At 41.6% G+C, this 22,713-nt stretch overlaps 1 protein-coding gene across 2 annotated transcripts in view; it reads right to left on the bottom strand.

Annotated features, from left to right (window-relative positions):
* nell2a (neural EGFL like 2a) overlaps nt 1–22,215 on the bottom strand; it is a 130,199-nt gene extending 107,984 nt beyond the window's left edge. For both annotated transcript variants that reach the window (XM_036132485.1, XM_012864190.3), the window contains exons 1-5: nt 21,786–22,215; nt 21,411–21,536; nt 6,118–6,268; nt 2,108–2,281; nt 1,008–1,104 (exon numbers count right to left, since the gene is read on the bottom strand). In XM_036132485.1, coding sequence (XP_035988378.1) covers nt 1,008–1,104; nt 2,108–2,281; nt 6,118–6,268; nt 21,411–21,536; nt 21,786–21,837 — 600 coding nt within the window. In that variant the 5' untranslated portion in view covers nt 21,838–22,215. The remainder of the gene's footprint in view (nt 1–1,007; nt 1,105–2,107; nt 2,282–6,117; nt 6,269–21,410; nt 21,537–21,785) is intronic.
* Nucleotides 22,216–22,713: the final 498 nt, after the last annotated feature.

Here is a 22,713-nt window from a genome sequence, read left to right as displayed (position 1 = left end):
AGCAAACGCTCCTTCTGATGGAGGCTCGTGAATATAGACATCTTTCTGACTCGGCCCATAAAGATCACTGTGATCAACAAATTGTTAACAATTCCCTGGCTGAAATTGCCATCACTCTTGGAAGAAAGTAACAACCACTGTGTGTTCTACTTCTACGTGTAGTGGGGTGTGGTACGTTTGGCTTATGAGCGCAACGCTGCCCTCTAGAGTCTAGAAGGAAAGTTCTACTTCAGAGGAAGAGCTGCATCTCCGCGCCGAATGTACGCGCGTCAAGCATAAAGCAACCTTTACTAGCAACTCATCAAGATCACAAAATCGAAGAGAAAGATCTGGGGTGGACCACCGGTGCCTCTGTGTTTAACCAATTAAAACTGAAAAACAAAACAAGCAGCCAGGACGCAGTTTGAAGTATCGACACATACATACTGTATATGCACAAGATCACCATCACACAAAGAGTTAGTCAACAGCCGTCGGATTTTATTAGTAACACCTAGTGGTAAAGTGATATTTTCCCCTAAAGTGTCTCCCCAGGTGAAACATTTTGAAGCGCAGTCCTGTAGGCAAGGGTGATATACTGTATGTCTCTGTGTCTGGAAAACACTACTGTAGATTTTCTAAACTTAATGAGCACAGTCCACAGGCTATTTAATGATCTCTCCCAAATCAGCATTGTGGGAGTTGCCGAGATAATTGTGCTGGGCTTTGCTGCAGACTAAGGGAACAAACAATGATAAAAAAAAAAAAAAAATCTCAACTCCTAGAGTGAGCACAACAGCCCTTCAAATTAAAATGGCAAGCACTGAGAAATGCGCGCAATTAAAAACCCAGAGCTATAATAAATAACCCCAAACGAGGCAAATGCAGAATGAGAAGGCAAACCGAGATTGCTTAAGAGCTAAGAAAAGATAGTGCTCTTCGCTGCTCTAAATCATTCCTCGTCTGCTAATATGACAGCTCAGGACAAGCATCAACATTAATATATTCTGAGCGGGAGGTCTGCTAACCTTGAAGAAGCCGTGAGCAGCGTTTCTCTGTCCAAGCCAGAAGGAGGTGTCCTCAGGTATGTCCATAAAGGGTGCTTCCACCACCCGTTCATAGATCCTAAAGAAACAACAAAAGCATAAAGGGGTTAAAGCTACCCATCTTAAACTTGTGACTAAAGCACACAGATGGCATTTACTCTTTTCATCGCATCAGTTTCTCTCCATGCTGCAGGTCCTGCCCTTTAAAATCCCCCTGTAAACTTTTTTTTTTTTCCCCCGCAAAGGAGAGTACATACGGGCATCAGCTCGCAGCGGTGCACATGGTGACGCCGTCTGTTTATCTGTTGTGCCAAGGAGCATCATCAAACACAAGCAGTGACAACCAAACGATACAACAGGTGCACATATAAAGTAGGAAAATTCAAGGCGTCCGTAGCATTTAGAAAGCGAGTTACACATAATTATACAAACGTCAACGGAACCCGGACCGCTGCCGTTTTACACGAAAACCTTTTAGTTGCAAGCAAGAGAGGAGATTTGTTTGATTCAGCTTAAGCCATTATGACAGATTACTGATGCAGGTTTACATCACTCTGCTACTTTGGCGGAGGCATACGAAGTAAGATTGTGATCCCTTCCGAAAGCCTCTCACCAAAGAGTCAAGGCAGGTGTGTTAAATGGAGCAAAGAGCAAATCCAAAGCCGGTGCTGATGCAAACAGAGCTAAAATCCCTGATGCTTTTATAAAAAATGTTGTTTTTTACTCTGATCCTCTCAAATTTTACGTTTATAGCATTAAATCCAATGCATACGTTTATTAAAAGTAATTGATTATTATCTTATTAGCAGAATACTCTATTGTTTCTGTAAGATCCATAAAGGCTATATAGAAATATACTGTTTCTACTACTATAACTAGAGAAATTATAGAAATAGTTGTAGACTATAGAAATTGTAGAGATAGTTTATCAATTTCCTTCCAATTCACATGTGCTATTTTGTGAGTTCTTTTTACGTCAAAATTTGTGGCTTAAAAAGGACCAAATGTGGAAAAAAGTTGAAGGGGGATGACTATTTTTGAACAGCCTGGCGCGTACCGCCTATCAGTCACAAAACTCTTACCTGTTGCAGTCGACGTGTAATATGACATGCGAGGCGCTCACGGCCACGGAGACTTTGTGCCACTGATCGTCGGCCAGGCTATAAGGGAACACCTCAGTGTGGTCCTGGTGGCTTTTGGTGCGGTAATGAAGACGCACCTCGCTGCGCTGCCCGCTGCTCTCAAGCTCCAGAAACCTAACGAACAGAAACAGCACCGGCTACATGATGACGCATCATGATTCGTAAACATGCTTAGACGTTTGGGTAATCACCGCAGGGTTTTTTTTTTTTCCATAAAAGCCTCGATAATTTGAAAAGGTGTACTGCAACGATGTTGCAAATGTAATCCCATCAGTAGCTACACTAACAGCATACAGCGGCTTGGACTGTAGGTGCAACATCAGCAACAGCCAACAATGGAGCGCATGTACTTGTTCGGCTGTTTACACCGGAGCGTTAGTATTCGAGGAGAATCCTCTTCTCCACAGCACCGAGCTTTACCAACCTCAAGACATTAATGAAAAGAGCTGCCAGCACACGCACATCACTTCTGCTTTTAAAGGCAGACTTATTTAATGAAAAGTTGTTTCCTGGAAACATCATTCAAAAAGAGGAAAAAAAAAAAAAAAAGGCAGCTCATGAAAGAGTAGCAATGGAACTGATTTATCTGCAAACCACATCTAATAGATTTACTCTGCCCTAGCCATGCATGCACATTAATCCTGGCTCTGGAAGTGCACTCGCTTACACTTCTGATGCTGAATTAGTCCTTGTCACATTTCCAAATGAAACCATGCAGCGCTGCTTTGTAGAATCTGAGCGGCTGGGAAAGCAGTGGGGGAAAGTCATTAACATCCCTGGGAGCTCTTTGCTCAGGACTGACTTTAATGTACAAACTGCTCAATCAGGGCATTATGTGAAAGTCAGACCGCTGTTCTGCTCGTCCAACGGCTCAAGCTAGCGCAAAACTAAAAGAAACATTAGCATACTTTGTTAAGATAGTGTTTGCAGCTCACTGTGAAACATACATCAGCATTTAAATGGAACCACTGTGTTTATCCACCTACTGTGTAAAACATGCAGATGCAAACTGATTAGAGAACAAGTATAATTATAGTATGTCACATTTTGGATATTGTTCAACATCCAGCTCACTTTACATCTATTTTGAAGTGCACCCATCCCTCATGAAGCCAGATACCCTCACACCATGATGCTGCCACCTCTAAGGTGTCCTCGGATACTTGTTTTTTGTTTTTTTTTACCTGTCTGTGTCACTAGTGTCACCTGTCTCCAAAAAAAGTGTGCACATGGGTCAAAGTTTTTGTGAGGGACCGCACATTCTGACCTCAAGTTCTTTTTTTTTTACAGATCACTGCCTTGCATGGATAATGATGCACGCAAGCTTTAGAAATGAGACCCCTGATCGGTATCCTTTTGAGTTGCTGTGGGTTGACTTTAAACAGGCTCAGCATGCAAGAAATCCCACACAGTTTAAAATGAGAAGTGGGGCAAACGTTCCTCAGCGATTGGAAGATGGCTTTAAGAGTCGTCTCACTGAGGTTATTTCAACCAAAGGATTTAAGTTTTGCTGTTAAAAAGGTAACACTTTATTTGTATCACTTGTTTAATGGGTATTTTCACCGTAATTGTTGTGTATGTGCAATTTAATCCTCTTACTTTTCCAGAGATAAAAAAACAAGGTTGTTGATGAATGAACATTTCTTATTGAAGAACTGAAAATCTATTGTTGATTCCTACTTTCTTTTCAGCAGACTTTAATAGTTTGAACAGAAATTGTACCCATAGATGAAGTCTGTCTCTCTGATGTTCTGCTTGATTGCTTTCAAATTTTTCTCATTATTTTTTCCACGAGGCAAAACGCTACGATAAAAATAAAGTAGCGCGTGCCTCTTTTTAACTCAAATGTTGTTAAAAACCCAGAAGCTTACAAAGCCATGCCATCACTCTCTGCGCTTTAAACTATTACAGTAAAACGGTGTTTTGAAGCGACTGCTCCTTCAAATGGCTCAACGGCGCCTCTGGTCCTGATATATACGGGTACATCTCAAAAAATAAGAATATTGTGTAAAAGTGCAATATTTTTGCCAATCATCTCACATAGGGTGATATGATCCAAGCCTTTGCTTCTTCAAGATTTGATGATTATGGCTTAAAGATAATGAAAACCCATAGTTCAGTCTCTCAGAAAATTAGAATGCTGTGATAAAGGTTATTTACTGGAAACCCATGGTGTCACGTCCTAGTCAGCTAACAAATTCAAAACACCTGCAAAGGTTTCCTGGGCCTTTAAACGGACTCAGTGGGCGGCACAACCACGGGGAAGCGTGCTCATCCACACCTTTCACAAGGAGGGGAAGCCACAAAAGGTCGTTGCTGAGGGAGCTGTTTGTTCGCGTAGCTCTATATCCAATCATGTTTACAGAAAATTTAGTGGAAGGAAGATGTGCGGTAGGAAAAGGTGCACCAGCAACAGGGCAAACCACAGCCTGCATTTCATGTAGATGTCAAGGTCTGCACAGAAACCATGTGGCTCGAAGTCTGGAGGGTCAGTGATGGTTTGGTGTGCCATGTCAACTGCTGGTGTTGGTGCACTGGGTTTTCTGAAGTCCACAGTCAATGCAGCCATCTACCAGGAAATTATTCATTCTTCAGGCTTCCCTCTGCAGACAAGCTATAAGGAGATGCTGATTTTATTTCCCAGCAGGACTTAGCACCTGTCCACACTGCCAAAGGTACCAATAGCTGGTTCAGTGACTATGGTGTTCCTGTTCTTGACAGGCCAGCAGACTCCCCTGATCTGAACCCCATAGAAAATCTCTGGGCTGTTGTCAAGAGGAAGACTAGAGAGACCAGACCCAACAATGCAGATGACCTGAGGGCAGCTGTCAAAGCAACCTGAGCTTTCATCACACCTACGCAGTGCCACAGGCTGATCGCCTTTATGCCATGCCGCATTGATGCAGTAATCCATCCAAGAGGAGGCCCCACCACCTACTGAGCACATAGAAAATGATATATTTTCAGAAGCCTGACACTTGTGCTTAAAACATCCTTTTTGGATCAGTTCAAATGTGATGTTCTAATTTTCGGTGACACTCAAGTTTGGGTTTTCTTTCCCTGTACGCTGTAATCATCAAAATTACAAGAAATAAAAGCTTGAAATATTTTACTCTATATATAATAAATCTCTATGAAATAACCATTTCACTTTCTAACATGACTGGCAAAAAATGTTGCACTTTTACACAGTATTCATATTTTTTGAGATGCACCTGTACATATCAGGAGCACAGGTGACGTTGTGCCATTCGAAGGAGCAGTCGCTCATATAGTCTAGGGCTGGGCAATATGGATTAAAAAATAAATCTCCGATTTTATCATATCAAATCCGATTAATTGATTTTTTTTCCTCCTTTTTGTTTCATAAAAAGAAATTAAAGAAATTATTTTAAAACCTTGCTTTCATGTCAAGCATTTCATCAGGGAGTTGACCTAAATTTAAAGTGAAACTAAAAACAAGCTGTGAAACATGCTTGTAAAACAAGATGGCAGCCGTGCCATTATAAACAATGAAAATATAACAAAACATTTGCTGCTAGTGGTATTACACATTGAGCTAAGAACAGGCTTCACTGCACTTGTGAACTTCAAACAAAGTTAAAAAAAAAAGTAAATAAGTAAATGAAGTACCTCGTATTATGGTAAAAAAAAGTTTCCACTTAACAATATTTTGACAATATATTTGCCTAAACATATATTTAGCATCACATGCTGTTCTATTCATGGAAACCTAATGAGTGTATTGGCAAAATAAAATCCAGATTTTCCAAAAATGAAATCTTAAAGAATTGTAAATTCGAATTTACGATTAAACACAAATCTGTATCAGCAGGTCAAAGTTTTACAAGAGCCAGAGATGGGAAATTGACCACAGAATTCAGGTGGGCGCATCTAAGACTAAAACCTTTAAAACAGACAGTGTGATGATATAAATGCATTGACCCTACCTGTGCTCCGAATGATGGATGGAGAGAATGACTCCTGAGTTGAGATGATCCTGTTTGACGGTTGCCACCACAGTAAACTCATTCTTGCCTTTAAGCTTCTGGACCATTCGTTGTGAGACCCCAGCAGGAGCTTTCACCTCCCTTGAGGTTCCTAGAGGGAAAACAAAAAAAATAATAATTTAGATATTTAAATAAATATGAATAAATTAATATTTACTGCATAGTGGTTCATTTCTCTCAGTCACTCTTTAAAATGGTAAAGACAAGAGAACATGGCAATCAAGTAATGCAGTTGTGTGTTGATTTCTTTAAGTCATGAAATGACTACCATGGTCTTGATAGTGGCTTATATACGAAGATGTGAAAGTTGTTAATGCAGCTGGAACTAGAACCACGTTCTTTGGCTGGCTGAGAATAAGAAAACACTGATAAGGTACGTTCACACCGAACGCCTTCCAGGCGAATTCTTCACCTGGATCGCCTGCCGTTGGTCACTTGACATTTCGCCGCTCTCTCGCAAACAACACGGCCCTTTTCCACCAGCTCGCTTCACTGCATCATCAAACACGAGGAGCGTCTATCTGCTTTGTTGGTTCCTTCTGTCTGTTCAACTCACCGTGGTGGAGATGGATTTTACTGAGCGAGTCACAGCTCTGTATGTAATGTGATTGGCCAAAAAATGCCGTTGGCGTCCCTGGATCCTCCAGAGAGGCATCCGGTTTGTCGTGTACCACCACCTGTAGCTGTGTGGATGGCGGTCGCTTCCTGCAGTACTTCCATCTTTCCAGGACCCAGCATGAGGAGCTGCCGCTCCGCATTGGGGGTCACATCTCCCCCTGGGACAAGGATCTCCCTCTGGGACATGAACTTAAGACTTGTCTTTGGTCAGTAAATCCATCATTGCTCAGTAGAATTATAGCCTAAATGTACTAAATATGTAACACAAAGAAAAAACATCTTTGTGCTAAAATAAATGGATGAGGAGCACCCTTAACGTGAAGTGAATTTACAGAAAGGTTCAGATTTTTTAACTCTTTTAACTTTGCTTTATTCGCAGCTCTGCTTCACTCTAGACGTGCGTCTACTGCACCGTTCACAGCTTTGAGTCGCTCTATTTGACCATTTTGTGCCATTCACATCACTCTAAAAATGTCCTTTGCATCACGGACCGTTAATCCACTCCTGAAGGCACCTTCACATAGGGATAATATGTAAATCACTCGCTCCAAACATCTTGTTTGCGTTTGATGTGAACGCACATGGAGGGAACCTATTTAGTGCTTCCTGTACACGAGGGGGTGGGGGGGGGGGGGTGAGTTATATATCATGATGTAGCCGCTACCAGGCTTTACTGGGAGGTACGGTTTCTTTTTATCTAAAAGAATCAGCATGGTCCTTACGTGATGCTTTTATAGTGGCCGAAAAATACAATTTCACAAAACAAAGTAATACTTTACAAATACCTAAGCATTAAAATCTTTGGAAAAGGAAGGATAAATAGTCCTTTGTTGTAAGCAGGTAGAAATCTAGTGTGTTGCAATGGGTCAACGTATGACAGCTGTTAAGGCTTAGTTTTTTTGTCGCCACCTAAAGGGGCTCCAGACTTAAAATAAGTTTTCTGATTCAGCTCCAAATACCATAACGCTGATGCATTCTCAAACTGGCCTCGATTTATCAAACAAATGTTCACTACAGGAGAGAAATGATCCATGTTTACTGCGAGAAATAATGGCAATTTGAATTCCACGCCCCTGTAAGTCAGCTTTTCCACAAATGACAGTAGAAAAAAAGACTAATTTCCCTTTAAAAGCGACAGCATCACAACGGAAGACCGCTGACGTGCGAAAAGAAAAAAAAAATCAGAACCTGAATTGTCGTTCCTCTCACAAACCTCACAGTCTCTGCAAACCTTGCGTATTACCTTGTTATTTTAATGTTTTGCAAAAAATAAGTTTATGGATGGATCCGGTCCACATGACAGCCTTGAGCCTTCACACCAATGTCAATTCATTACACCATAAAGCATCGAATTAAGGCCTGAAGTCCAGCTAGAACAACCCTTTAGCTCCACGCTTCAACATGGGACATGTCCGAATGCAAGCTGTTCTAGATTTCGCCAGTACTCTATATAATGTCATACCTCGGAAAACGCAAGAAAATGCTGAATAAAAAAAAATAATCTGCACAGTCCAGACCACTAGGACCTCCTCCGTGGGATTAGGAATGAGAAATCCACAACTGCAGACAGCTCGTGTTCTTGTGGTATTCAGTGTTCCACCTGAATGGTCGGCCATTAATCCCGCACACAGTCCAGATCCTCGCAGCAGGATTGTTTTAAGTACCGCTGCCATTCCCCTGTGAAATCTGAGCTCGGTCAGAGCTGTGTATTCAAGAAGATGCAAGAAGTTGTTGTTCTTTTTTTGTTCCATTATTCTTCATCTTCTCATATAAATTTAAAGGATTTTATTATTGATTATAGGTTAAATGGGGACAGAGGTATCTGAACTGTTTTTCTGTATCTAATGGAGTCAGACAACGTGGAATATTGTCTCCTGTTCTCCCTAATTTGTATCCAGATTATCTTTCTGTCAAGCTAAGTGATTGTAAGACTACAGTGCTGCTTTGCAGCCGTGGCTTGTTCTGGTCCAGTATGTTTAGAGTGTTGTTGTGATTGTTACTACTAAGGAGGATCAGAAGCTAAATGGTCCGTCTTTTCATTGGTAAGAGTCAATATTGGATGTGGCGAGCAAAGGGAAATACTTTTATGTTTCGTTTGAATGAAAAAATAAACTCCATAGTGAGAGCTTTGACTGTTAGAAAACATGACGACAACGTATACGTCAACCTTCTAGAAACATTGGAGCAAGTGTTTGGATATTTTGTGAAAGTTTTATCTGCCTGAAGTGCAAAAATTAGGATACTGCAACAACCGCTTTGCATAGCCCACGGAACTCTTGTGCAACCAGCCTCTCTGATATTTAAGGTGAACTGATGGGGAAAAAATCAATCATCCAGCAAACATAGAAAGATCACCGCACAAATCTTGTACTACTGCACATCATTTTGCCCCAGAATTAACTGGTAATTCACCCACAGCATTTGATTTTCTCTGCTCTTCAAGCCCGCACTGACAGAAACGTGCGGACAGCTTCAAATCTGACGTGGGATCTGAGTGTGTCCCAAAGCGAGTGTAAAAATGTCCGCACATCCATTTTTCTGCCATGTTCACGTTTGATAAATGAGAGCCTTAGTGACGAAGGCACCCCTCTCTTCCTGGACTGGAATTAGTTCTGCAAGCCTCGCCACTTTAGAGATGCTCTGACACGTCATTGGACACAATCTATTTGACCTTGGCTTGAGCTGCTCAGGCCTTTTCACAGGTCAGCCCCTCTTGGAACCCACATGGCGACCATCAGCTAGACTTTAATGGCCCGTCAGAATGTCCTGTCTTACTGCTGCAGGTTCTTGTTCCCGGCTATCGGCTCGCTCCCTGGTTAGTTTTAAGACCTGGTACACAAAGCCAGGTTACAAGGAGAGAAGGAGTGAAATGCTAATAATGTTACAGCAGAGAACTGTTTGCCAGTTGTGTGTCATTAGTTCGTAGACCCTTCTGCCAGCCGCGTGCCCCCATCGTCCGTTCCAACAAAACTCTGTGCAATTTTTATGGAAACATCCATAAATGATGACGTTTCTCAGAAGGAATCACGTCAGAGAGCTCACTTCCAGCTATGGGAGGCATGCAAGCTGCCCTGGCACACTGAAGCACTAGTTTTATTTTATTTTTTTTCTCTGTGTATTTACATTGCTTCCAGCTGGTGGGAGTAGTTAATTAACCCAATGCAATGTAAAGCTGGAAGGGGGGGGCAACTATGGAGTTTGAATGCAGAGAATAATGCTGGAAAGAATAAAAGCATGATCGAGAGTCCAGGATTCTGCTGGCATACTTTGCATTATCCTTTTCTAGTGTATGATTGTTAGGCTCAGATGTTCTTTTCTGTCCAATTTCCTCTAAATTTATGCTTTTTTGAAATAGCATGCATGAAACAGGGACGTTTTCATGCATTTCACATCAACAGATATTGTCTCTGTCACTGGCTGACAAGGGACAGATGGTCCAATGACTGCAAAAAGAGTTCTGTCGAACATTAATCTGCTGCAATCTGCAGATCCTGCTTAGCAACCATATCCAAACGGTACTATTGGAAATAATCGGAGATTAATGGACATTTTTTTTTTTATCCCGACTAAAGCTATAAATAGGTTTCATTAGTTTTTATTTTTTTTTTTTTATTTTGCAAGGCCGTAGGCTGAACGGTGAGTAAATCTTAATCCTGAGCAACATAAGCACAGTGGGAGCAGGTGTCAGGGCGGGTCCGATTCAGAGTGGAGGCCTATGAGGAGGAGGGGACGGTGGAGAGCAGGGAACCTCCAACACTGGGCTGATCCCCAATTTGGCAGCCAAGAACATTTGACCTATAAGCGGCTAACTCTCTTCGCCATCCTTACACTTTAAGGGCAAAGGGGCAGCGTCGACCAGCACTTTAGGGCTGGGGCCTGCTCTCATTTGGTCGCTGCGGTAAGAATAATCTACATGTAGTTGGCCGTGAAAAGCACTTAAGATTAAGTCAAGCGAAGCAGGAGCGTCTCTGCATTCCTAAAAACATACGCAAACGCACCGCCGAGGCTGCGATGACCCAGTCAGCATTTGCTTGTTACCAAATCGATGCGGCCCTGCTGAGAAGGCCTTTGGTCGATTATATATTGGCAGGCGCCTAGATGGGGCAGCCACCTGCTCCTAATGACCACCCTGATGTGAAATCCTGACACTAAACAGCTATAAAAGGATGAGTTCAAATTCTAATCTGCACATTTGCAATGTAATTCTGGTGATCTGTTTTAAATGTTCAAAGGCTGAGAGCAGCAGCTGAGGTGCTGCGTTTTTGAGAAACGCGGAGGTTCTATCGGCTGGCGACAAAGCTCCAAAAACTATAATCCTAACAGCCCTTTTAGAAAACACAGCTTTGTCCTCCATCTTTAAGCACATTTTCTCTAATAGTTAAGGAGCCCACAAAAGCAGTCATACAATATTTTACAGTTTTTCAGCTATGCTGTTAAGTTTGATCCTCACAGAGAACTTTAGAGAGCAGACAGCATCAGGAAGACCAGCAAACACACAAAGGACGAGACATGCCACGGAGAAGTTTCATGAGGGTTAGGTTCTACAATATCGCACAAGGTTTAACATCTCAAAAAAAAAAAAAATAAATTTTCAGTCCGTCATCCCAAAAAAAATGTAAAAAGCATGGCACAACATCAGACCTGGCAAGAGATGGCCGTCCAACTAAATTGACAGGCTGGGAAAGTGGAGTATCGATCAGAGAAGCGGTCAAGAGCCCCTTGGAAAAATCTGAAGCAGAGATCCACAGCTCAAGTGGGATAATCTGTCGACATGACAACTATTTGCAGACACTCCACAAATCTGTTCTTTAGCAATGAGTGGCAGGAATCCCATTTTTGAAGAAAAAAAAAAAAAAAAACAAGGTGCTGTTTGTCTTAAGCCATGTAGTTAGAAGGTGTCCCGGTCAGATGAGATGAAAATGGAACTTTACTGACCTACACGCAGAAAACTATGCGAATGAGATACCATTGCACATCACCCTCGCTTCATGGGAAGAGAAGCAACCCCACCGCATTTAGGGGAAGTTGGATGAAACTAATTACAGGGTGATCTTGGAAGAAGAAAACAATACTTTTTAAGGGATGTAAAACACTTGAGACCGGGGTGGAGGTTCACCTTCAGGCAGGACAACTGAAAACACACAGACAGCCAGTGCTACGAGGGAATGGTTTAGATCCAAGCATATTCGCATGTTACAAAGGCCCAGTCAAAGGGCAGACCTAAACCCGATTGAAAATCTGTGGCAACGCTTACAAATGACCTTTTTTTGAAGCTACGTTGATAAGTGTAATGGAATGAAAATTCAAAGTTGGAAAAGACACACCCCAGAAAACTAGAAAGTGTGACTGCAGTGAAACCATGTCTCATTTTCATTCCACTTTACAAAGAAGTGCTACTTTGTGTTGGTCTATCACCTATAATCCCAATAAAACACCCTCAGGTATGCGGTCGTAACGTGATGCAATGTTGAAAAATCCAAAGGGTGTAAATACTTTCATCTGGCAATGTATGTTGCTAGCAACACACTGATTCATCAGTCTTAAATTTAGAGAAGTCTTTACCAAAGGCTGTGAGAATTAGGCTGCTGCTTCTTTGGACAAGCAGAGGTTCACCTATGTCAATGACATACTGGGTATCATTTTTCCTCTCCTAATCGAAGAACTCTTGCTTAAAGCAGTCTTACAAATGCTAGATGTGACGATTGCGGTTACTTTTGTAGCCGAATAATGAGGACTATCGCTCTCAGTCACCTAGTGGTTTCCCAGAACAAAACAACACCTCCTACAACTTCTCCGCGGCCTTGCACTAACAAGCAATCTCTCGACCAGTTAAGGCCGAGTAAGCCGTGCGATGTGATTAAAAACCCAGACCCCAAAGTGTTCTGCATTAAATACGCAGTTGAAATCAAAGGTGGAAGGAAGACATCACGGCCCAAAAAGCATCTAAAATGGCACTATTTTTCCCAGGATGCAGGTTTTCTATTTAAAGAAAGAACTGAACATGTTCCAAGCAAGACATTTTATCTGCCGAATGCACAGGAACCCGCCATAGCCAGAATCTTGAAAGCAGGATTCACAGAGATGATAAACTTCAAGCCATGGCACGCACAAAGGCTTTCATTACTGTCAAAGCTCACACACGGTGCTGTAAGTGCATGCCTGGAGATAAACAGGTGCAGACTGGAAGATGTACAATAAAAAGGTGAACATATTCACGCCCCCTGCAACTACTGAGTCAATACAAAGAACAGGATAACTGCAGTGAGGAGGGTTTCAGCAAATATGGGCTCAAACCCAAAACAGAATCCATTGAAACTCTGAATAGAGTTCCGACCAGAATTACCCGGACATCCTGAATTTAGCTTTGTATAGATGTTGTCAAGATATTGATAGGATGCAGTGTTAGGAAACAACTCAGTCGGAGAAGCCGACTGTGGATCTTTGTTTGTGTGACGGCACACAAAAGAAAACAACCGAGCTAAACACTAACTTAATATTTTGCAGTAAAAGCAGCAACGATGCAAAACGATACTGATTACAAAATATGTTGCAGATAAGTTAGAGGTCAAGAGTGAAAAAAGACCCAAAAAAGGGTAAATGTTCTATCATAATGTGAGGCTGTCCCTGCTGCCTCTATGTGAAAGAAATATAGTCTCATTCGAATCAGACCTTTTTTAGACATTGAATTTATAACACTGAATGTTTATCCTGTGTTTTTTTTTTTACTCTAAATTCATCAGTAAAATTTTCACCTGCAAAAATTCAGCTGCAGAAGTTCACCAGCTAGAGTGTTGACCGTCTGATGACTCAAGCCAAGCAATCAGCACTAGAGTAAGTCCAGTGGCATTTATTCATCAAATTACGCTCATTTAAAGATGTGACACACCAGTGCACTGGGTGCATTTGGGGCACAAGTCTTCTAACAGTTAGCCACTAAACTGTTAAGAGACTCGCAATTTGGCCAACGCACTGGTCTGTCACATGATCAAATGAGCGTAATTTGATTGGCTAAAAGCCACTCGACTTGATCTAGTCCTGATCGCTTTGGCTTGAGTCACCAGAAGGTCAGCACACCGGCAGGCGAATTTTGGCAGGCAAATATCTGCAGCTGAATTTTTTTAGGACAAATTTTTGCAAGTGAAATTTTTGCTGGCGAATTTAAAGTGAAAAAAAAAAAACCTGCACCTAATTTCATAGGTTAAAGATGAATTGTCATAAAATCAATGTCTAAAAAAAGTTTGATTCTAAGGAGACTATATTTCCTCTATGTTACTTACACGGTAAGATAAAACCTTACCTAGAACAGGGTGTGTGTGTGTGTGTGTATATATATATATATATATATATAAATATATATATATATATATATATATATATATATATATATATATATATATATACATTTTTTTTTTGTAGCAACTGGTGATGCAATTTTTGAACTCAGTGTATAACAATGTTATTGTATTAGAAATATTGTTATAGAATTTATTTTGCAGTTTCGATTCATGCATGCCAGTAACTCCGTCCAACATTGTACTTCACCACACTGCAGGCAATCTGCATTTTTGAGGCATCCCCCCGCGCCTGCCCCCCCTCCCCCCTCCCGTGGCTTCACTCTTCTGGAACAAATACTAAACTGAACGAAGGGCACCTCTAGGACTGCTACGGCCAGCAATTTCTCCCAAATTCTCAGATCGCCTCTTCAATGTCTGCCAGGCTGACATTCACACATACACAGAGCTAATGACAGCATTCCAGCCACCCAACTGTATAACTGCCCTGAGGGGATAGAAATCACTTTCTCCCCATGGTCACTCGCGCTCCTGTGTGGATCGGCTTTGCCTCAGAAGTCAGCAAGCAAAGATGACTTTGACCACAGGGAGTTGGGGATAATGTCAGTCATAAGATTGCAGAGATTGGCTAACTTTTCGCGAGTGCAATGCAACAGAGAAACTACTATGTTGAAGTGACAAGAAAACTATGTTTAAAGGTTATCCAAATTCAGCTAAAATGTGTACTAAATATCTAGTGGCTCTACAATTTACCTCAGGAATACATATTATTTTCTAAATGTTGTGTATATCTGTGTTATCAGGAAAATAAACACTTAACACAAAAATAGAACTAATAAAACATACCTGTCTACAGTTTACATACTTTTTACCAAATTTCTTAAAAAATTAAACTGTCTTTAGCTACATTTTGTAAAATAACACATACTGGACACCTTAACATTGCAAAAGACTTCACTGTGATAGGTAAATGATTGTTGATCATGAAATATCATTAGTAGAATTTGCAGTTAAGTCCAAAAGTCATACCCCTGACAGATTTAGGTTTTAAGTAATCTTTTAATTTGACCAATTATTTTTGCTCTGATTGGAAGTAATACTAACATTTTGGAGTGGCCAAGAGTGGCGTTATTAACAAGTTAACTTTGCTAGACCATAAAGGCGACATTTTATTTTGACGCGCGTTAATTGCGTTAATGTTGGGTTTTTTTTCCCGCAACGCTCTCTGTAGTTCCAAGAACGCTAGAGACTGTAGCAAAACGGACCCGTGCTCACTGTTGCCAAGTCCGCTTATTTCATGCGACTTTGGGCTTCGTTTTTCTTAAGTCACTTGTAAATTTCACGAGTTTCGGGTTGCAGTTTTTTGGGCTTGTTTCTGAAAGTGAAATCGCTTATTTGGGCTCTAAAATAAGTGGCGCTGCCACACTACAGACACAGTGAGTATAACCAGCTGAAATATCCCTCCACCTCATAACGCGCTGGAGCGCATCCTGACATAGGAGCCGAGGGAGTAAAGGCAGGAGCAGCTCTGCCCGTATTTTCTGCAGTTTACAGCTGCAATAACCGGTGATAGCTGCTGAAAGTAGATCACCAGATCATCATTTCGAGCAGAGATTGGTTCTGATGATGAGTTTTTACACACTGATAACATTGCAGAAACCCAACCCATAAACCATACTTTAATGCTTATTAATTTGTTGTCTTTGTATTTGACAAACTAAGGCTGAATCACGTTGCCAAATAAAGTACCTGGAGTTACAGTGTCAGCACATGAAGCTGTGCTAAACAGTTTTCTTCCAAGGGTATTAAGCTCCTGCCTCAGCTGCAAGCAAAGTGTAAGACTCTGGAATGACCTGCAAATTTAAAACCTTTTTCCAGGCTTAAAATAAAAAATGTGAATGTGGATATACACAGCATGCAAAAATATACAAAGAAATTATTGTTGTTGATATGAAAGCTCAGGATTAGATGTGTGTGTGTGAGAGTAAAAAAAATGAATAAAACTTGTGACTTTATTAAAATGTAAAACTAGTATTACTTTATATGTAAATGCCTAATACCATGTCTATCTTTGCTTAAGAGGCAAAAAAAAAATATTCCGGCATGAAATATTTATTTATTTACATATTTACTCATTGTGTAAACATTAGGGCGTTATGATAAGCGATTTGGCCACAGTTTAATATTTTATGGCACCAGGATGTTTTCATTCCAATTCTGAAAAGTGCTTGAAAATGAAAAATAAAAATATGTTTTGTACAAGCATGTTTTTACTAATGTCATTTATTGCAAAAATGCATATTAAAATGCGCAAATAGGCTTTTACATTTTCAGAAATAAAAAGATAAATTATGTGATTACTTTGTGATAAATCTTGAGTTAACTATTGAAATTATGCAATTAATTGTGATTAAAATTTTTAAGCGTTTGACAGCACTGGAAGGATATATATATATATATATATATATATATATATATATATATATATATATATATATACACACACACACATACTGCTACAGAGAAACAGCAGCATTTTGTGTTGCAGTGTTTCAGCCAGTGAATGTTCTTGGTGAAAATATAAAGAGGGAAATATCCTGCTAGGAAGACTTTGACTTAAAAAAAAAATCCCACTGATCTGCTCGACTTAGACCTTAAAAGCTTCACGTTAGCTTAAGTTTAACTTTGAACATTCTTTCCCACCAGTTTAGTTTTAAGTCTGACCCTCTCTGTACTCAGCACCACAAAGACATGATGAAAAGATAGCCAGAAATAACCCTTTTCTATGGATTTGCTAGCGTGGCTCTGAGTAAAAGTTATTATGAATTAACTCTTCAGTGTTAGTAAAAAAAAAAAAAAAAAACACAATTTCTTTGAAATTTTTGGCATTTTGGCAGGGCCTCAGGATTGTTAGAGAACATAAAAAAACATGATTCACAGGTCAGGGAGAAAGCAAAGTTAGGTTGTAAAATGATAACATATATGATAACGCAGCAGAGCACCGCTGCAAACCTACATAGCCATCTACCCAAATTGACAGGAGAGCATTAACCAGATCAGCAGCATGGCATCTTTGGAGGTGCAGCAGAGATCCATAGCTCAGGTGGGGGAATCAGTTCTCAGTGCAACCATTAGTGGTAAACTCTACAAAACCACCGTTTATGGGAGAGAGGAAACAAGAAAGCCACCACAGAACGTAAGTAAGAGATTCTGTTTTCAGTACGACACAAACCATGGAGGCAAAACCACAAATGGCTAGAGGAATAAGATTTGGCTGGATGAGACCAGAATTGAACGTTATAGCCCACAAGGAAAAACTCATGAGGAAAAAACTGACACTGCACCTCACCATCCCTACAACATGCTGCTGGGAGCATCCTACCTTGGACATGCTTTTCTTCAGCAGGGACAAGAAAACTGGTTAGAGTTTTGGGGAACATGGATGGAGCTAAATACAGGGCAATGCTAAAAGAAAATCCGATAGAGGCTGACAAATATTCGAGCGTGAAGCAGGACTATGGTCCTAAACATGCAGCCAAAGCTACAGTGGAACGGTTTAGTGCAAAATTTCAATTAGGATATTGATCACGATTAACCTACATGTTCCTTACTCTCTTTCCCATTACACAAGAGCCCCTTTTTTACTGCAGGGACTTTCAGCTATCATCCGGGATTTTGAAATCCCTCCACGTGCCGTACATATTGAAAAATAATAATAAATGCTTAAAGATGCTTAGATTGTGTGTCTTTTTACTCTGGACTAGGGCTGAACGATTTTGGAAAATAATCTAATTGCAATTTTTTTTATCTTAATATTGCGATGACGATTAAATGCGATTTTTTTTTAAGTTTAATTTATCATGTCCTTTTAAACATATGCAAACAACAAATCAATCTGTTTCATCGCTGTGCAGATTAGGTGCTAAAAGAGCCACTGCGTCTCAACTCGGAGCAGAAATGATCGCGTTCTGCCTACGATATATTTCAACCAAAATTGCGATTTGCTTTTGACTTTTCTCTGCATTAACCACAAGCAACAAAAATGGCCTCTAGATAAAGATTTTTGTAAACAAGGACTATTTAAAACAAGAACTTTTAATGTTTTTATTAATCAGAATATTATTCAAGAGAACATCTTTTAATTGATTTGGACATCAATCCTTGTTGAACATAAAGTGCAAAGTGCAACCTACAAAGAAGTCTATGTATTAAACTGATTGACTAGTACTTAATGCTATGGTGAGATTCCTGAAGGTTTCTGGTAAAACAGTATGATTATATAAACTCTAAAACAAGTAATAAAACTAGATTATCTCATTGCTGCAACTGTCTTCCCTTCCATGTGGAGCAAACCCACTTTAAACATTTTACCAACACCTAAAGGACGCGTCTGATTCACTAATTGTTACATAGCCAAAAATTGCAGATCTCTGCAATTTGGAAATTGCGTTTTGTTAAATTGCGGTTATATTGCAAATGCGATTAATTGTGCAGCCCTACTCTGGACTCCGAACTGCTTTATGGTTCATTTAATGATAGTAACACAAACAACAGGTTGTTTATGTTTAAGAAGAATAGTAGAGTGTGAAAAAGAGCCCCGAGTGTTAACTGTGAGCTTTACCACTATAAAGCGCTGAACCAATTCAAATAATTAAAAAAAAACAACAAGTCTGAATCCTTCCCATAAGCGTAAATACAGTTCCAACAGTGCAAGGTCTAAAACCCCTTCTTACAGCTCGCATACGTCCAATGTCTACACCTTAGTTTTATTTTGGAAACACATGAATGCAGCAAAACAGCCTCACACTCACATATAGTGTGCCCGCCGTCCCTTCTTCTCACGGACACACACCAGAACAAGCACACAGCGCGGCTGTATAATGAATGAGCCTCTTCCGTCCTGTTGCACTTAACTGTCGCCGCAGTCAGCGACATCATAAGCACAACAAACACAGAAGCATCTTACTGGCAGTGTTCAGTCGGTGTAAAATAGCTGCCTCAGAGACTGACAGGATTCATATTCACAAACACACACGCTGATGCAATTAGAGGGAGCCCCGCGCAGCGGCTCAAAGGATGCTTTCCAATTGTGCTGTGTGCACTTCAAATGAGTTTGATCCATATGCTTGCATCCACACAGGTTGGGCGTGAGCACGCTGGGGGATGGGAGTACTTCTGGGTGTGGTCCCCTTTCTTTTTGTTGTTATTGTTGTCTACACGGCGCTATATGTGGCCGCGTGGATGCTGAAAACTGTGGGAGGGGGGAGACCTGATGTTGTGATCATTTGTATTGAAGTATATCACCTGGCATGGGGACATTATGGGAGCGTGGCCTGGGGGATTTTCTCTCCAGTCTGCCTCTGAGGTCTCCTAACGCCATGCGATGTAGTGCTGACAGCCCCCCCCCCCCCCTTCCCTTCACACTGCTCCCATCCTTCTTATTTATTGCTCCCCCACAAAGATCCAGAGATAACACAATTATGCACATATTCAGTATAGATTTCGAAAACCGAGAATGCGATTCTTCCCCGCTGCCTCCATCCAGCAGCACAGAGAGATAGAGCCTTCCCCCTCTGGCAGCAGGCAGGCAATGAAGAGGACAGCCATGGATATGTTCTGCCTGCTATCTAATGAGCGTCGGAATGTCACTGCGGGGCCTGTCGGCTGGTCCCGGCCAGCCAAGCGTCCATACACGAGGTATCACCACAGTCTATCAAACAGCTGGCAGACAGCCTCCCCGCCTTTTGCCTCTCATCCCGACTCTGCATCTCTGCTGAATGAGGCTCTCGCTGTCTGTTTCTGATAACAAACAAGCAGAGGCCCAAGTCTGCTCTGTCCCCCCCTCCCCACCCCCTTCCTCGCCTACCAGCACCATCAGCACCGCCGACTTTACACAGACATCCCGAATGAAGGATGGAGGCGAGCTCTGCCATAAATAACACACACCACCTGCTCTGCCTCACTGCGTGTTCTCAGCGAAGGTAAAATAGGAAGGAGAGGTGCCAGTCGCGGTACAGTTTGCGTTTTTTTTTTTTGTTTTGTTTTTTTACCTCGTTTCGAGAAAAAAAAAAAAAAAAGCAGTGGGAGATACTTTCAACAAGCGTCTATGTTTAACTCTCTTTCTTTAACCCTCACCAAGCATCTCCCACCCGCCTGGGTGTAGAGCGCACCTTTGAGCGTCATCTACACAGAAGACATCAAATAACACGCCTTTTGCGAGGATTCTGGGGGTTGCTGCAGCAGAGCAAAGCAATGCCGCCTCACCGGATGTGCTGGGAGATGAGAAGAAGATATCAGAGAAGAGGACCCGTCGGCAGCTGATTGGGTTGTTTCTGTGGCTGGGAGAAAACAACACCCCCTTTAAAACGTTAAGGAGGTGTTTGGTTCTGCCTGTGATTTCAAATCCGTCGCCGCTTTCAGCGGGGTTACGATAGTCATCTCCATCCTTGGGATTAGGTTGTCAGCAGCCTCATTTGGATTGCGGTGGGTTGTAAGTATGTAATTGGATGGAATTAAAAACTTAATAACAATGCAAATGCAGCTCCTGACATCTACGTTTTGCACGGCTAACACATCCGTGGCAGCTAGAAACGCGGATGCGTGACTTATCTCCTGACAAGGAAACTGTACGAACTACCAAACTACTAAACTGAGAGTCATCAGTAAATTTAAGACAGGGGCTTATCCTCTTTCCAGACGACATATTATCGCATTGCCTTCACATTACGCGACGAAGATCAACATATTCTTTGCACAATCCCGCTTTTGGCTTGCCCTGGACACCCCGCTGTTTCATGACCTAATACTGCCTATTGTTCTGGCAGGTGGGACCCCCTCCTGAGCTCATTCCTGTTGCAGGAAAAAAAAAAAAATCAATCAAGTGTGATGTATATTTTGTGTGTGCGTAACGCTATGTACATTGGTTTGGGCTAAGATTTGAGCCATCGCTGGCTTATCTGTAAGGAGAAGCCTATGTACATAACAGTTTGAGGATTTTAGAGCAGCATTGTCAGTCTTGAAAGTCGTGAAAAGAAGCGGATGGGACTGTCTCACCATGTCATTCTTGCAGACAGCGATGATCCAGCGCGATGTGCATATTTAGTTATATGTTGAACTATACATACAATACAACTATACAGAAAGAAAGAAAAATAAAAGAGCTGCACTGTGGGTGTTGTGAAAGTCTTGAAAAGGACAGTTATAGGAACAATGCAGAGCGCTCGCTGTTTCACAGGAGGGCCCACATCATGTGCAGAGATTTTTATTTTTCTTCATTCTTATCATTATCTCCAGAGGGACACATGCAGCAGGACGTTTCAGTACCTTGAAAGTGGAACGCTCTAGACTCGCTGTGGAAGCCCTGGACCTGAGTAACTCCATCAAAGCCTCCTTCTCCAAGCGTCAGTTCATCAAACACGCTGATGCGCAGGGCAGGGTCAACCCCAAAACCTACAATTTATGTTCCAAACAAAGAAGATTGTTACTGGGGAGGGTTAAAATTCATTCGTGGGTGGCAGTTTATTTATTTATTTTTTTATTATTGTATTTGTTTTATTTTTGGACAGCGATACTCATTGCATTCAATTGCGTTTTGACTAACTTCTGCGGGATTTCTGGAAGCAGATCATGCAGGGTATATACTTCTACCGCATATGTCATCCTAAAAAAAAAAAAAAGGAGCTTGAATAGACATCCTACCTGAGGAGGTGCAAAACAAGCAAAGGACCAGAAATAGCGGTATCAATCCCATACTGACAGCGTTGGAACAAAGAATTAGTCCATGTTTTCTCCGCGTCCGAAGGAGTGCGTCGTCAAATCACAGGCGGACAGGATATCTCCCCTTTGCGCTGTTACAAATCCCAAACGCCGAGCGGAGGCATCATCATCATCATCACAACTTTAGATGCCTCGGTGATACAGACGGCAGGGAAAGACTGCCAGAGGAGGCAAGAAAAAAGGGCAACAACAACAAAAAAAGAGAAAAAAAATCCTCAGGAGACACCAGAAGTAAGCGATGCAGAAATTACGCCATGTAACGCCAGGTCCGCTCCGGCTTGCAACATCCGCGGCACAGGTGGATGACTTGTCCTGCCTCTCCAGCTCAACAGACGCTCCTGGAGCAGAGCAGGCTGGGAGCTCAGAGCGCTGAAGGTGGGGGGAGAGGCAGGAGGAGAGAGAGAGAGAGAGAGAGAGGAGGGAGGGAGAGAGAGAGAGAGGGAGAGAGAGAGAGAGAGGAGGGAGGGAGAGAGAGAGAGAGGGAGAGAGAAAGAGAGGGAGGGAGAGGAGGAGAAACAGGGGCCATAACGCCCCCTCCTGGACAGATATCAGTAAGCAACAGCTCAAATAAGTTAGACGCATGAAAACATGTACGACTTTAAATGAGGATTTCATCATAACGTGTGTGATCAAATCCTGTCTGAGGCAGCCACCATGTCCAGTGGGAATGTCTGTCCTAAAACAAAAAAACAAAACAAAAAACATTTGGATGGGAACTGTTCAGCGCACAGGTAGGTAAGGTGAAATAAAGTCCTAAAACGGGTAAGCAGAGGTATTTTAAGACGTGAACCCCGTACATTGCATAGAGTCGGTACACACGGCCATATGTTTCACAGCTCTGTCGATAGTG

Source organism: Fundulus heteroclitus, unplaced genomic scaffold (assembly GCF_011125445.2).
Source record: "Fundulus heteroclitus isolate FHET01 unplaced genomic scaffold, MU-UCD_Fhet_4.1 scaffold_52, whole genome shotgun sequence".
NCBI classification, from domain to species: domain Eukaryota; kingdom Metazoa; phylum Chordata; class Actinopteri; order Cyprinodontiformes; family Fundulidae; genus Fundulus; species Fundulus heteroclitus.
Note: the sequence above shows the minus strand (reverse complement) of the source record. Positions and strands in the feature narration are given on the sequence as shown.